This window comes from Mauremys reevesii, linkage group 4, assembly GCF_016161935.1.
Source record: "Mauremys reevesii isolate NIE-2019 linkage group 4, ASM1616193v1, whole genome shotgun sequence".
NCBI lineage: Eukaryota > Metazoa > Chordata > Testudines > Geoemydidae > Mauremys > Mauremys reevesii.
The window spans coordinates 118,305,882-118,322,287 of record NC_052626.1 but is presented as its reverse complement, the minus strand read 5'-3'; the positions used below and the strand labels follow the sequence as shown (position 1 = coordinate 118,322,287).

The 16,406-nt window shown below is 52.9% G+C and overlaps 1 protein-coding gene across 4 annotated transcripts in view; it reads right to left on the bottom strand.

Annotated features, from left to right (window-relative positions):
* Positions 1 to 1,087: 1,087 nt before the first annotated feature.
* SYT7 (synaptotagmin 7) overlaps positions 1,088 to 16,406 on the bottom strand; it is a 165,642-nt gene continuing 150,323 nt past the window's right edge. For all 4 annotated transcript variants that reach the window (XM_039534809.1, XM_039534811.1, XM_039534810.1 and 1 more), the window contains one exon: positions 1,088 to 3,871. In XM_039534809.1, coding sequence (XP_039390743.1) covers positions 3,767 to 3,871 — 105 coding nt within the window. In that variant the 3' untranslated portion in view covers positions 1,088 to 3,766. The remainder of the gene's footprint in view (positions 3,872 to 16,406) is intronic.

Genomic DNA, 16,406 nt, shown 5'->3' with positions numbered 1-16,406 from the left:
ATACCTGACCTTTGTCCACCACTAGGAGCTCATCAGGCAGCAAGGCTAGTGCAGCCCTCCATGCCACAAACTGAAAGGAAGCAAGGCAACTCGTGGACTCTACATGACACCGAAGGTGGCCTCTCACAATCTCTTCAGTGATCTCAGCTAAAAAAGGGTAGATTAGAGCGAGACCAGTGAGGCAGACAGTGTCAAGCGAGGACAGTGTGTGCACGGACCTAGTGAGGACTGTTAATGAGATGCAGCTGGCCTGGTAGGTAGGCATTAATGATCTCACCCAACAATGGACACAGTGTTCCCTGCTCCCCACCCCAGCTCTGAGGGTTCTAGAACATCACAAGGGAAACTGAATAGATGTTGTCGTCACCCAGAGCAGCATGCCAAATGACTCCATCATCCAGCCGGGCAAGAGTGCAGCAAGGCAGCCTGGACACCACTAAATGCAGAGCTCCCTTGGTTTAGGGGAGCACCCTGATACCTGGTTGCACCCCTGGAGCCCACCCCCGCTTTCCCCCCACCTAGGTGCCCTAGTACCCGCCCTGATACCTAAACATCCACTTAGCACCGAGACACCCCAGCACCCACCCTATCACACCATTCACCCACCCAGTAGCCACCCCAGACACCAGCCTACCCAGTGATCTCAGTACCTAACTCACTCAGCCACCCAGCTGCCCCTGCAGCAACCCCAGGCACCTATCCCAGTATCTTCCCTGACACCCTCTCCCTCTATCAGGTCTGTACCCCTTAACCCCCTCCCCCATCTAGCAGTCTTGGCACCCCCCCCCCAGGACCTCCATCCTCCCATCTATCATTCACAGCACCCTTGCATCTACCCCGCTCAGTCTACCGAGCAGCCACCCTCCCACCCAGTGGCCTCAGCACCCATTCCACCTCCCAGCCAGCTGCCTAAGCACCCAACACACCCTTGGTGGGCAGAGTAAGGTGTGTGTGTGGGGAGGCAGAGTGAACGAGTCCCTTCAAGTGCCCAGCAGTGGGTGCTGCAGCCCTGTGTGATAGGGGGCTGGGGGGAGGGGTGGCTGGGAATAGTGAACTGGTGACAGGAGCTCGGGGACTTTTGGGTGGAAATGGTGAACCATTGTATGGGGCCCCAGTGAGAGGAGTGGCTCAGTGGGGAATGGATGATGTGGGGATGCAGAACAATGGTGAGGAGCCCAGGCCTCAGCAGAGGAGCAGCCATGGTGCCATGGAAAGCGGGTCCCAGAGGGCCATGCATAGCAAGGGGGCAGCTGTGCAGGCCCAGGGATTGGGGTGAGTGGGCTGGCACGTACCGGCCTCCTGCCGTGAGTCTAGTTCAGGGCCTGAGCGCTGTGTTTCTGCCAGCGGGGGAATCAGGGACCAGCCCCATGCGCTGATCGGGGACGGGCAACTCTGGAAGCACCTAGTCTCTGTGGGGCTCCCTGGCCAGCTCCCCGGGCAGTAACTCCAAGGGTGCTCAGCCGGAGCCAGAGCCCCAGCACCGCTCTGCCTATGGCCCTACAGTGCCCCCTGGTGGGGGCTTTGCGGCTGTGCACGCCCTATGGTTTGCTCTCTGCAGGCCCATGGCTGGGGCTCCCCTCCCTGTGCTAGCACCGAGTCAAAGGGCTGCAGGAATTAAATGAGGGCTTCGTGCCCTTGCCTGAGTGTAAGTGGCTGTTCAGCGGCTCCTAATCCCATGGCTCAGCACCAGCCCTGGCTTGCAGCCCAGTTGGGCAGTTTCCAGCTAGCTCTCTAGCAGCGTCCCTTGCTGGCTGAGTGAGGCCGATGCTTAATTCAGCACGCCTGCCCCCCCAGGCTCAGGCCTGACGGGAATAGAAAGGCACAGTCCCTTCAAAGGGGCCGGGGAGGGACCGGGGCAGGTCAGAGCCCTGGGGCTGAGTGGCTGGGCAGCAGGCAGGTGTAGGCAGTGGTGTAGCAGCAGCACGGGCGCGCTCACAGCTATGCCAGTCTGGCCCCCTGCTTGTGGGGAATGATGGGCGGCAGGCGGGGGGTGGGATGTGTCTGCAGCATTCCCATGCCCCAGCACCCAGGGCTCTGGCGTCCTTGGACACCTAGCAGGCTCCTCAGGGGCTTCTGGGCGACATTAGTTATTTTGTGCCCATTTGTGGGCGATGTGCAGCCCCTTTGCCCCAGTGTCGCGCTGCCAGGAAATGAGCAGCAATGCCCAGATCTGTGGGGGTGAGGAACAGAGCACCCCTGGGGCCCAGTCAGCCACTGCAGCGGACATGGCCCAGTGAGGCACCCGGAATGGGCTCAAATGGGCCACCATGAAATAGCCGCCTGCTACCTCAGCCCACCCAGGAGAGCCCATCATGGGGCCGCATCACTGCTGGATTGAGGAGAAGAGGTGGGGGCATATCCAGCCCCACAGCAAGTGGGAGACCTTCACAGACAGCATCTCTGAGGCCTAGGTCAGGTTGGGGGCTGGGGGCTGAAGGGGTGGGCAGGGTGTGGGGTGTCTCGGGTGAGGTTGGGGGATGGGTGCTGGAGGGGTGGGCTGTGTATGGGGAGGGTGTGGGGTGTCTGGGGTCAGGTTGGGGGATGGGTGCTGGACGGGTGGGCTGTGTATGGCGAGGGTGTGGGGTGTCTCAGGTGAGGTTGGGGGATGGGTGCTGGAGGGGTGGGCTGTTTCGGGGTCCATATGCCTGGGAGTGGGGCAGTGTTTCGGAGCTGGTTTGGGAAACTCTCTCAGTTCGAGCAGGACGAGGCCCTCACCTGCCAGAGGGCAGTGACTACAGTCAAGCTCTCATTAGCCCTAAAGCCGAGCCCAGTTTGGCTACCAATCCATCTGTTATGGCTTCCAATCCCATATACCACAGAGTGGTCATGAGGGGAGACCCTGCCTGGTGGGCAGCTCCTTCCACCTCCCTCCCTATCAAGCATGGACTGGCCCCACTCCCCATGTGGCATCAATTCCTTCAAACCCCATGCACCAGCCAATTAAAAAAAACCCACATCCCGCACTGGGATCATCACCGTCCTGTGGGATCAGGGGTTGCTCCCAGGCAGGGCAGAGAGAGAGAGCGAGAGAGCGAGCGAGACGTGAGCAGCCCGCACGCAAACATGTGACACTTACAACACGCTTATACACACACACAGCAAACGCACAGGAGGCTGTTGGAGTGGCGCGGATTCCCCCAGCCCTGGCCGGGATGGGATTCTAGCCGCTATTACTTATATTATTCTTATTACTCTTACAAGTTTTATTGAATTAAAAATAAATGACCTCAAGGAGACCGAGGGCGTGTCCCCCTTGCCGGCCCCCCTTCTAGGCCCACGCGCCCCCTAGGAGATGCTGGCTTCCTCAGGGGAGCGCTCCCAACAGGCCTTGGGCTGGAAGAACTCATAGGAAGTCTTGTGTGGCGGAGGTGTCTCCTCCTCTCACCACCTCATGGAGCCAGTTGTGCCAACACCACTTCCCCGCCCTCCAGGGCCAAAACAAACCAGCGCCAAGGCTCCTTCCCACCTAGAGGGCTGGCATCTCTCTCTCGGCGTAACGAGTCAGGAGGAAAGGTTAAAGCAGGAAGTTGGGCACTAAAGGTGCTCCCATTGGTGCTGGGTGCCCCGTGGACACAGCGGGCGGCCAACGCTGCTTCCCAGAGTTTGGAAACGTTGCCAACTTCAGACCCTCAGCTCCTTGTCAGCCCCAAGCTTGTCCCCTAGGGGGACCCCAGGTGCCTCTGTTGTGCATAAAGTAGTGAGAGCATGGCCAAGAAACGTCTACTTGGAGCGGTGAAAGCCAGACAGAATTCTCAGCTGCTGCCGCTCAGGCCTTCAACTGGTGCCACTGTGCCACGGCCTGCCGGGGATGGGCGATCATATCCTTCCAGTGCTTCACCTCGCCGGGGCCACTCTTCCAGGACAGGTAAATCTACAGGGAGAGAAACCCAAGAGTCACTCACTCCCCCTCCTTCTGTGCCTGGACCACAGCTCAGCTCTGTACCACCCCCTGCCAACAGTGCGGCTAGGGTCACCTTCCTCCCTGCTGCACTGACCCCTTCGGCCTCCCTTTAGCTTACTGGATTCCTGCTCAGAGACTTTAAAGGCCAGAAGGGAGCATCATGATCATCTAGTCTGACCTGCTGCACATTGCAGGCCACAGGACATCACCCACCCACTCCTGCAATAGACTCTGAACCTCTGGCTGAGTTACTGATGTCCTCAAATCTTGATTTAAAGACTTCAAGTTACAGAGACTCCACCATTTACACTAGTAATGTCCCGCTCTGGCTCCTCATCCACACCCTTGTGGTCCTGCCCATGCCCGTATCTCTCCTCTCATTGTCCTCCTCCCTGTATGTTCCTTCCTATTCTAGTGCTGTCCTTCCTCTTTCCACACTAAGTCCTACGGCCCCCATGCCTGGACCTGCCTCCCAATTCTTGTCCCCCAAGCAAGCCCCTGCCCTTGTGGGAGCCGGCCTGATGGACCGGCAAAAGAGGCATGGCCAGGCCAGCGAGGTGGTTGGCTGGTGTGTCTGGGGGAGAAGAGGACCAGCTGGCTACGCAGGCCCACTGATGAACGGGAAGGGTTGCAGCTGCCGGGGAGGTGCCATTGAAATGCTCTGGCTATCTGGAGATGACCCATGCTCTGAAGCTGACAGATATTCAGCGGGACGTGAGGCTGTGTCACTAACACGACACCTCTACATTGCTAACCACTGGCAACACCCTTCAGAGAAAAGCACCGACGACCCGCTCATTCCAGGCAATCTGGCACAGTGCAGAGAAGCTTTGCAATTAGGCACTAGGGTCCTCTTTGGGGCATGCATCTCTAGCCACTAAATCTCATCCTTCCCCCCCTCTTGGGCCTCCCATCCACAGCCTTGTTCCACGGACCTCTTGTGATAACATTGGCTGATATCCTGCATCCCTCCTCTGCCAAGCAAATTTGATGGAGGCGTCAGAATTAGCTACAAGGCAATGCAAGTGAGTGAAAACCCCTCTGCATAGGCTGGGTTATTTTTATCTGCCGATTTTCTATACAGCCACGTTGAAAATGTGCGTGTCAACCCTCCTGCATGCTGACAGCTGAGACATGCACTAATGGAGCCTTGTGATTGTCACTCAAAGTAACAGGATTTCATAGCTTGACTTAAGGTATGGTATATACTGGTAATTATTCAATCAGAAGTTATTATCATGTTGCCAGCAGCAGAGCTGTGGTTGAAGTTGTGGAGGGCAATCTATTCTCAATCTTGGGCTGCAGTTGCCTAGAACATATTTGACAATTTTCCTTTGCAAGTTTTTTTCAAGTTCTTTGCTCTGTTGCTTGGAACTTTCTCAATAAATTTCCTTTAGTAATGAAATGTCTCTCTCTCTCTCTCTTGCCCTGCCTACTGTACCACACTCGATCTACCTACCTACCTTCTGACACAGACATGCCCAGGCAGGTATATTACATCTGTGTCCAACCATCCTCCAGATATTTCAACCAAGGGGTCTTGTGGACTCTAAAAGCTAAGAACAAGCTAATTATCATGTTTATTGCAGGATGTTTGTACATATGGGTCCACTCATTCAGTTCCTGAATACCAGATACTTCTGGGAATGGCATGGGCCTGATCCCGCTGACGTGACCCCACGCCTGCTGATGTGAGGGTGCATGTGAGGTCACACCAGTGGGGGCGGAGTGGCACACTCTTCAAAATGGTGTCCTCTGTCTGATAACAGACAAAGCCTTGTCTGGTTTTGTCTCAGTACCGGAAGTGGGACAAACCACCCAAAAAGAGAACTGTCTGGTTCAAAACTGGACAGCCGGCCTCCTATCTGTATGGGAAACAATTGTAGAGTTACATCACTTGTAGAATATTGGGTTCCAAAGCTATGGGAGGTGAAACTTGTCGCCTGAGGCAGGATGGGTCTCCAAAGTGGACTCAATCAACACTGAGAACAATGGACATCCATTGACCCAGCCCCGTTCTGGGTTTGCAGTCAAAAGAACGCCAAGGAAAGACTGTGACTAGGGGACCATCAGGACTGAGCTGACGTTAATTAAATGCCCCAATTCTGAACTGAGACAAATATCTGGGACTGTACAAGGGAAGGAAAAAGTGCATCCTGTTTGTGAGCCAGCAGAAGTTCAGGCTCAAGCCATGTACAACGTACATTGACAGACCTACCCTAGCGGCTCGAAGGTAATACGGTTAGAGACAGGAGAGAAAAAGGAGCCATTTTATTGGTTTCTGTCTATTTCGGGAGGGCCACAGTCAGGGCCGCCCAGAGGATTCCGGGGGCCCGGGGTCTTCGGTGGCGGGGGGCCCTTCCGTTCCTGGACCCGCCGCCGAAGTGCCCCGAAGACCCGCGGTGGGACCCCCCCCCCCGCCACCGAATTACTGCCGAAGCGGGACCCGCCGCCGAAGCGCAGCCCGGTCTTCGGCGGTAATTCGGTGGAGGGGGGCCCCGCCGCGGGTCTTCGGGGCACTTCGGTGGCGGGTCCAGGAACGGAAGGGCCCCCCGCCGCCGAATTACCGCCGAAGACCGGGCTGCGCTTCGGCGGCGGGTCCCGCTCCGTCTTCGCTCCTGCGCCCCGCCGCACAAGAGTTTGCCGGGCCCCCCAGAGCGAGTGAGGGACCCCGCTCCAGGGGCCCCGCTCAACTCTGGTGGGGGCCCCCGTGGGGCTCGGGGCCTGGGGCAAATTGCCCCTCTTGGCCCCCCTTCTGGGCGGCCCTGGGCCACAGAACAAAGGACAGCGCAAAGTGGCCATGAAACACATTGCAAATGAACTCCGCGGCAGTCAGAGCAGCTGTGCGCCCAACGTGGATCAGCTGCTGTGGGAATGAGTTGTACAGAGCGCGGCTAGATCCCTCAGGAATGAATGAAAATGTGGGGAATGCAGGTCTGGGTGTGACTCCCAGCAATGGGGCCAGCCTGGCACAGCCCTCAACAAAGCAGTCTTTCGGCTGGAGATGGGGTCACGGAGTCACAGGCTGGGTGCTCTGGAACTGCTCTGAATGAAGTCAGACAGGACTCTAGTGCAGTGTGTCTCCCCTGAGGGCACACTCTCACCAGGGCACGCCTCCTTGGCTTCAGCACCTCCTGGGTCTGACCTCGGAGCGTTCAGCTCCCCTGTTCACAACGTGGACACCTGGGGAAGCCTTACATGCCCCCAAAGGGACCGTGCACCCCCACTCTGCAGTCAGCAGTGACTCCCAGCCAGCGTGGAAAACAGAAGGTTTATTAGTCGTTGGGAACACAGTGTAGAACAGAGCTTGTTAGCACAGAAATTAGGAACATTCAGCAAAGTCCATCCTGGAGGGCAGGGGGTAATCCAGAGCCCTGGGCTTTCCCCTCTTCAGTCCCCCCAGCACAGACTAATCAGCTTCCAGCAGCCCAGCCTCTGTCACACCCAGTTTGCCCCTTCTCCAGGGCAAACGGGTCACCTGGCCTCCACCCCTCGCTTTGTTCTCCAACATCTCCGGCTGGCTCTTGCAGAGGATGGGCCCTGGCGATCAGTTGCCAGGATACCAAATGTTGGCCATTGTCTGAGCCCAGGCAGCCACACCTGCCCTCTGGGGGTCTCTGTAATGATTACACACCCTTGTCCCACCACCTAGAAGTAGACACTTGAGTAACATCTAGGGGAAACTGAGTCACACCAGAGTATTCAGAACATTAAGAACATTCCAACTCCATCCCAGATGGCCAGAAACTGGTGAAATTGGAAAAAGAATGAGAGCGCCAGAGGTGGATGGAGGAGAAAGGCTGCAAGAGAGAGAAGGCAGCCCAGGAAGCCGCCCATTGGAGACTGATGGAACTGGAAGACTGAAAGCATGAACGCAGGTGAGCTGGAGCTCAGAGTGCTGGGATTACAAAATAAGAGCCCTCAATCCAGAGGTAGTGCCCAGGGATCAACCAGCTATGATAAGCGATGCCCAAGCTGCAGGGACAGGCAATGCATAGATTACCTTTGAGAGGAAACGCAGAGTACACCAGATTCCTGGTGCACAAAAATGACTGTCTTGCTTCTCAAACTCTCTGTTAAAGCCTTACATGTGTTTAATTATACCGATCTGTGGGAGGCTCTGGTTTATGATCGGTCCAAGGAAACTACTGAAAACGTTTCAAATCCCCCGAGGTATATCGCCTACAGTTTAGAAACCTTAGCAAACATGATCAGCTGAGTCACGGGAAGGAACTATGTTTATAAAGTATCAGAGGGGTAGCCGTGTTAGTCTGGATCTGTAAAAGCAACAAAGAATCCTGTGGCACCTTATAGACTAACAGACGTTTTGCAGCATGAGCTTTCGTGGGTGAATACCCACTTCTTCGGATGTTTATAAAGTGTGTGATTATTGAATAAGTGGATAAGGAGTAAAGGGGCAGAGGATTGTGAAAAGCTGGTCGACACGTTTGCCCATGAGCAGTGCTTTGATGCCTGCAGCACTGATGAAGTAAGGGCTGCAGTGTGGGATAAAACCCCAATGACTGTAAAAGATGCAGCTGATCTATAGGTGCAAGACCATTTGTGGAGCGCACGCCACAGAGGGATGGGCAACGTCCCGGCATAAAGGAGGGTCCCTGATTTGTCCCAGGGAAGAAGGCAGGAGATGGTGTTGCCAGGAGGGGACCAATAACAGGTTCCCAGCCCAGCGGGATGGTCCCAGAAACTGTTATCTGTTTGAGTCTACTGAATGCATGAGGAAGCAATGCACTTCCTATGTGGAATCCAGACGCCAACCCTGAACTGGCCAGGTTTAGGAACCCCCACTCTGGAGCCCCCCAGGGTCCATGAGAGGGTCCCAGTTAATTTTGTCCAGATTGACCTACTGGAGGCGGACAAAGATGCCAAGGTAAGCAGCAGAGTGTGCCGAGGCTGGAGGGACATGGGAGTCCATGACCCACTTGTTAAAGAGGATATGATTAAGGAGTCTGATGTGCTCCCAGGGGAGAGGGTAAAGCCCCTGGCCCTGGGAGAATCCGAAACCATGGGGCCTTTGGCTCACACTGAGCTCGAGGGGGAAGGTTTAAAAGGTACTTTAAGGCGGGGTTCTCCAGAATATACCTGTGGATGTGCAAGTGGGGAAAGATATTTCACTGCCTAGGGCTGTTAATATTGTGACCTGCAGCAAGAGGGAGTGTCCTCCCCAGATCCCAGACATACACCCTGCAGAGGGGAGGCAGCTGAAGGGGGAGGTGAGACCTCCACACCCTTAGCAGCGGAGAGCAGCGAGATGTCCACTGAGGAGGGGGACGAGGGATCAGCCCCCTTTCATAAGGCAGCCCTCAGTATAACCAAGGCCAGGAGAGTTTGCTGCCGGACAGAATGCATGGCTTCCGCAGCGGCAGCAGATTGGTGTACATTGCAGGTGTCCGGAAGACCAGGGACTGGGCACGCGAGTGTAACAAGGTCATACAATTGTAGAGTTGAAGGCCAGAAGGGCCCACCAGGGCATCCAGTCTGATCTCCTCCATTCCACAAGCCCGCTAACGCCACCCAGCACCCGCACGCTACACCCAGCAGGTGGGTGTGCTAACTGCTAGCCTGCAGAGGGGAAAAGTAGCAGGCTTGCGGAGCCTGGAGCAGAGCACTTGGGTTGCCTATAGAGTTGGGAGACTTTCTTCTGGTGGGCACAGAAAAACCTCTCTTATGCTGAATGCAGGTGGTAGTGATTCAGCCCGGCCACCTGGGGTAACCCCCAGAAGTGTCACATCTACCTACTTACTGTGTGTGATCTATCTAATTTAATCTGTCTATCTACATGCCTGTCACTGTAGCAAAGTCTAGGAAGCTTTTCTGAAAAGTTTGTGCATAATTGGTTCATCTATTTTTGAATTAGAAGAGAGGAGAAATCCCCCCCATTTTTCCCCTTTAAACAATCCTGGGTCAGACACTCAGCTGGCGTACATCAGTGTAGCCTGTGCTGAGCTCACCAAGGTGATGCTGATTTACACCAGCAGGGAATCTGGCCCCCTGTCTCTCAAGGATGGTGATGGTTAGAAAAATGGCTGAAAATGGCTTGTTTGGACTCAAGAGACCTTGCTCCCCAAGGCCCTGGAGAGCCCTCCTAGCTACAGGACAAAAAGTCAAAATCTCAAAAACATTTGTGAACTCAAAAATCATTTTTTCCCCCATTTCAGATAAATCAAAACACCAGGTTTCCATTTTCACCTCCCACCCACTTTTTAAAAACCTTTCTTTCAGTCTAGTTAGCTTACATTTCAAAAGGCGTTTCACACCACAATGCTGGAATTTGTTGTTTTGAAAACGATGACATGAACCATTTCAACAATTTCAAAACTTTTTCCTTTGACATTTTTCCAGTTGGGAAAGGCACTGGCCCCAATCCTGATTTGAGAACAGCTTCAATTTCAACGTACTGGCATTTTTGTGACGAAAAACGGAGTCACGGAAAAATCCCATCCCGCTCTCATTCTGGCCTCCTGGTGTTTCTGGTTTGAATATCATAACCAAACCTGATCCTGCCTGATTTTATAGGAAAGAGGCACCTGTTCCATAAAAGAGTGTCTCTACTTGAGCTGTCCAGCTCAAGGAGTCATACCTACGCTAGTGCTGATCAACTAGCATGCTAAAAATAGACGTGTAGTCACAGCAAGCACAAGTGGTGGGAAGGGTTAGCTGCCCCAGTAGGATCCTGTCTGAGATGCTAGGTATATACTTGCTGCGGCTAGCCCCGCCCACAGCTTGCACCCCCATGCTGATGATCTGGTTTTGGCACCCTAGCTCCATCAGAGCTAGTGTGGGCATATTTACTTGAGTAGGAATTATGCTCCAGCTCAAACTGTGGACATACCCACAGACATGAAGCAGCCCTGCAGGGGGCTGGGAGGGTCTTGGGTGATTGGAGGCTAGTTGTTCAAATGGCTCCTAAGTCACATAGGCACTTTGGAAAATCCTACACTGTATTTGCAACGTAGCTGAGTTAATGTTGCTGCAAACCTTGGAGCAGAATCCAGCCTCGGTTATGCATGTGTATCCTCACTGATGGTCACCGGGTTGCATCGGTACAAAGGGGGACAGAGTTTGGGCTGTCTACTTGTATCACTATCATGGTAGCACCTAGAGGCTCCAATCAAGCTGTGCTAGGTGCTGCACACACACTTAGTGAGAGGCACCCCCTGCCCCACTGAGCTTCCACCCTAAATAGACAAAGGGTGGGAGAAGGGAAGGATCCTTCCCCGTCCTCGGACACATGGAGAACTAAGGGCCATAGAGGTGAGGTAACCGGCCCTATGTCACACAGGTGGCTACAGCGAAAATGAACACACAGCCGCAGCTGAGGCCCAAGCCAACGCAACCAGCCGTCCTCTCACTTTGTGGCCTGACTGTGCTTAAACTCTCAGCTTCTTAATGCCACCTTCATGTTTCACTTTTAATGTAACAGACGTGGTGTTTGTTTTATTGCAGCCCGGCATGAGGGAATAATTGACTCCCTGCAGCATGCAGTAATAATAATGAGATTACCACGTCAATGTATCATCATTACCCTAATGGGGGAAGAGTTATAGATACTTAGTGTAAATCAGATTTACAACAGATTTATTTTTTGTAAGTACCGCCTGTAATTTTGTCTTTACAAATAAGGGGCCAGCTCCCCAACTGGTGTAAACTGGCTGTACCTCCATTGGAATCAATGGGTTAGCTCCTTCCCCAACTGGTGTAAATCAGCATCATTCCACTTGAGTCAATGGGCCAGATCCCTAGCTGGTATAAATTGGCCGTAGCTTCACTGAAGTCCATGGAGCTCGTCTGATTTACAGCTGCTGAGGGTCTAACTCAAGGTTGTTAACTGGTTCTTTAGTTAGGACTTGGGGTGACTCAGCCTTGGAATATATGTGCAGTGAGTGTTTGATGTAAGTTCAGAAGGCGCTATATCCAAAGTATATATCTCATCTTACTGGGCCCGATCTTGCCTCCATTACTCACACAAGCAGCCCCATTAAAGCCAATGGAAGTACTCTCCTGAGTAAAAGTCACAGGATCATTCCCCACAGCACGAGATATTTTTCCTCCATACGACAGCTTCGTTGTAGGTGGAGATTACACTCTACCTAGAACTGCAGCGCACTGAGCCTTTCATTTTATCTCCCTATAAATAGAGTTTCATTAGATTCAAGTTCACCCTAAAGCAGGTTCTGCAGTACACTGGAGAGACAAGTGTAGCAGAAAAGCTTAGTCAGAGAGATCCATTAGACACAGTGGATGGCTCATTTCCTTGGTATCTCGGTTGTTGGCTGGATTAGCAACTCTTGGATCATGTCAAGTCGGAAGCTAATACAAGGAGCTGAGACAGTGGCTGGACTGGTTGCAGAGTTTAGTGCCAGATCCAAACTTTCCCAGAATTCAGGTGCCTTTTGGGACCTGGGGTTTCTTCCAGGATTGGCTGTAGTTCTTTGGGTGGCTCCCCCCATGCGTATGCAACAAATGACTAGTGTTTGTATTCCGTGGCCATTCCAGGGCCAGGAAGACATGTTGGAAGGTCACATGGCTTTTGGGATGGGATCTCATCAGCATAGGGTGATGGGAGCAATAGGAGGCTGTGGGAAAGGTGAGGAGACTGAGACACTGACGTGTGGCTGCTGCAAGCAAAGTTGTTTCGGCTTGTTTTTTTATTGACTGATGAACCTTTGTTTATGTTAATAGAGTTACCTGGAGGGATGGGGGGCTCAGTGGATGGGTACCGGGCTATGGGGACTTTTTCCTCCAGGGCACTGGTTTGAATTTAGGTAGGCAGGTTCCCATCTGACATCTGTTTGGTGGCTTGGGTGGGATGAATTCTGTGGTCTCGGTCCACTTCCTAGTGGATATATATCTACATCATGAAACCAATACCCTCTTGATGGCAGTCTCAAAAGAGAGGTTAAGGCTTGAAGGGGGCAAGGACCATGAACTCCCACCCTTCCATAAAGGTGATCTTCCCAGGTCAGAGATGAGGGACAGCACTGTTTTTGTCAGCTGTTCCATATCAAGTGGCATGACAAGGTCAGCAAATGAGGATATTCATAGCTGAACCCAGAAACTGCCTCCCATCAGCCCAGGTTTAGGTTCAGTAGTTTTCTGAGTACAGACGTATCATCAGGAGGGAAGATCAATGAATTATGAAGTGTGTGTATCAAGGAATGCTGCTACACAGCTGGCAAGCCCGTGGATAGCAAGCATTTCAGTGGTGCAACAGGACTGCCGATGATGGACACAGACTGAATATTCAGCCTGACCGCCTTAAGGACCTAGCTAGAGATCAGTCTGGGCGGTGCCCAATCAGCAAGGAAGCGACATTCCTTTGGGATTTGCCTTGATGATGATGATGATGATGATAGTGATGGGGTTGCTCATGCTGTGCATGCTGGGGATTAACAGAAGATGCCCCATGCCAGGGCTGTCAATCTAGCATCTTTCACCAGCACTAACCTCACATGAACATTTAAATAGTTAACTGGGGCGGGGAAGGGAAGGTGGTCAGCCTCTTCTTGCTCAGGGAGAAGACTTTAGACAGACCATTTGACCTGAGTGCCCCCATGTGGTCACTTATTACTAGCGGTTGGCCTCTCAATTGCCTTGGCTTGCCCACGGGCTTTCAGGCCATCTTCGCAGTTGGAGCTGTGCAGTGCGATAGCTGGGCTCCATGCTGCTAGCTGAAGGTTGATTCCTTGCCCAGCAGTGTTCCTTCTGGAGCATCGGGGAGTGGTGAGACTCGCTGTCACGATGCAGCTCAGCTGTCCTCATTAGAGGCAGCTGTTCTCGAGTCGGTGTAAAGGAAGTGGTGTCTCTTCTGCCAGTGAAATCCTAACTGCGCAGGGAAGGACAGACTGGTGTCTAACAAGACACTTGTGGCCAAGATTCTGGACTCAGCAGTGGTAGCAGAGCTGGAGGAACATCTAGACAGTCATGTTCAGTAATGAAATAGCTGCCCAGATTCAGTTGAGGACACAGCACCAAGAATCCCCTTGCTAGTGTCAGGGATGATTTACTCACTGCTTTGCAAACACAGAGCAGTCCTTGCTGGTGTTATTAGATCTATGGGCAGATGTGGATATTGTGGATAGCTGATGCTACTGCCTCACCTAGATGATTAGTGGAACAACACTGGGACTGCACAGGACTGCTACCAGTCATGTTTTAGGGAGCTGTCCCAATTCGTATTGTATCTCTGGGTGGATACTCACCAGACTGTACTGGGATAATGTGCCATGTTCTCCACATCTGTGGGTTGTCTCCAATGCTCTTCAGATGCGGCTTCTTGGGAGGATACGTATCATCTATGGTCTGGGATTTCACTGCTATGCTGATAATACCCAGCTCTCTCTCTAGAAACTTATTTGCCTCTCCAGACTCCGTGAGGAACATGCTATGAAATCCATGATTAGATAACGTGAAGGTGGCTAAGACTATACCCTGGCACAGCTGAAATAATGCAGACTGAGTCAGGCTGGAGATATGAGGAGAGCATATCTCCCTGGGCTGCTCGGCCTTCAATGGGCTGAATATCGTTCACACACTGATATGACTCCCTATCCCCACGTGCCCTGAAGATGGTCCTGGCCATGTTATAGCGATTCCCTGACTTATACATAGTTTCTCACAGTAAATTGATTCCCCGATCCCTGTAGGTTTCACCTGATTCCAGGCTCTTCACAGTTCAGAATTCTCTAGGTGGCAATGGAGACATTGGGCACTTTCTGGCTTGAGCACCATGAGCTTGACACTCCAGACAGGGTATTGTTGGTGAGTTTTCCTCCCCTACAGCACCATCATTTCCACATTATGCCCTCTGTGTGATGGACTCCTCTGTGTGCTGAGAGATGAGTTCATGAATCTCTTATTTCTATTTAAGGCACTTCCGGACTTCCCCATTATACTCCTAAGACATGGTTTGCATTAATGTCCCTTCTTACAAATGGACAGTTGCACTCTCTTCTTGCCTGGGGCTATGTTGCTTTGGTGGCACCAGTTCCAGTGTCCTGGTACAATTCCCTTTTCTTTGCATCAAGCTAGCGCAGGGCAGAGGGGCTCTGAGTCGCCATGTTGCTGAGGCACAATATTTGGGGTGCTTGCAGTGAACTCTGCAGAGAGCTTTTGGGATTCCCCAATTGGCTCTGCTGGGTGTGGTGTTGTGCAACACCTTGATCTCTGTGGAAGGTGTGATATGGATCCCCAAACTCCAGAAATGCCTTGCAGAGCCACCTAAAAGACACGGGTGTTGGAAAAAGGCCCAGCAGATCAAACGATTGTTGCTTGTATTAGCAGCTGGCTGATGAACAGGGAGCAGAGAGTAACTGTTAAAGGGGAGAACTCTGAGCGGGGAGCAGTATCGAGGGAGGGAACCTCAGGAGTCAGTGCTAGGACTCCCATCACTTAATATTCTCCTTGACAGGCTAGGGGAAGGTGAAATTCACCAGCTTTGCCTTTGCTGCCTAAACCAGCCATAGCAAATGCAGGGGAAGGGGACGCCAGCAGCAAAGGGAGATCAGTGAGGTTCAGTACAGCCATATGAGGCCATCCACCTTGGCAGAGGAAGAAGTGGCACAGAGACAAATGTGGGAAGGGACCAGCTATCTACAGAGCAAGGAGGCCGGGAAAGACGCAGGGAGGAATAGCAGCTGAGTGTGAGCTTGCAGAGCGGCCCCATTGTGAGAGGAGTCAGTGCTGATCTAGGATTGGGTGGATTGGGATCGTGTGACATTAAAGATAGGGAGGAAATAGCGCCGTCACTTGTTTGTCCTGGCTCTTCCTGCTAACACAATCCAGCTGGGTCAAAGCCCTGACGGGCACAATTGCCACTGCAAGCCTAATTCGAGCAGGCTATTACTACACCGGTAGGGGTAAAAGTCAGGCAGCTGTATGTGTATGTGGCGGGGAGGGCGAGTTGACGTACAACCAGCCATTTGCACACACAGTCCTGATTAACTGCGCGTACAGACTAGGCACGCAACTGCATATGCATTTTCGTATGTACGCAATGGAGCACCTGGAATATCATGTCCTTTGGGACTGAGTCCCACTGCTGGCGTGTGTCCGGCTACTATGTTCTATAGCTCCTCATCTGTATCACAACAGCCAAGTCATTAGCCTCCCCTGCCTCTACCGTCCATGCAGCTCTTCTTACACCTTCCTGGACAGTTTCCAGCCCCTTCCACCACCTAGCGGCTTTGTACTGATGGGTGACTGAATGCGCTTGGCAAGAGCTAACTCGGGAGCAGTCAGGAGGACAAAGCCCTCTCTATGAAGCATTAGCATCCCAGTGTGGCCCAGCAGCGGTTAACAGTGTGCCCCAGGCTCCTGCGAGCCCTCTTTGCTTTGGCTGTGTCTCCCCTCCACTCTGTGAGTCCTTAGTGAAAACACTGGCCAGTGCTGGAGCCAGAACAGACCCCCGCAGGACCCCACCTGACACAGCCTCCCAATGTTGACAATGCCTATTATCTATACCTGTGACGTGTGCAGATCAGCTGCC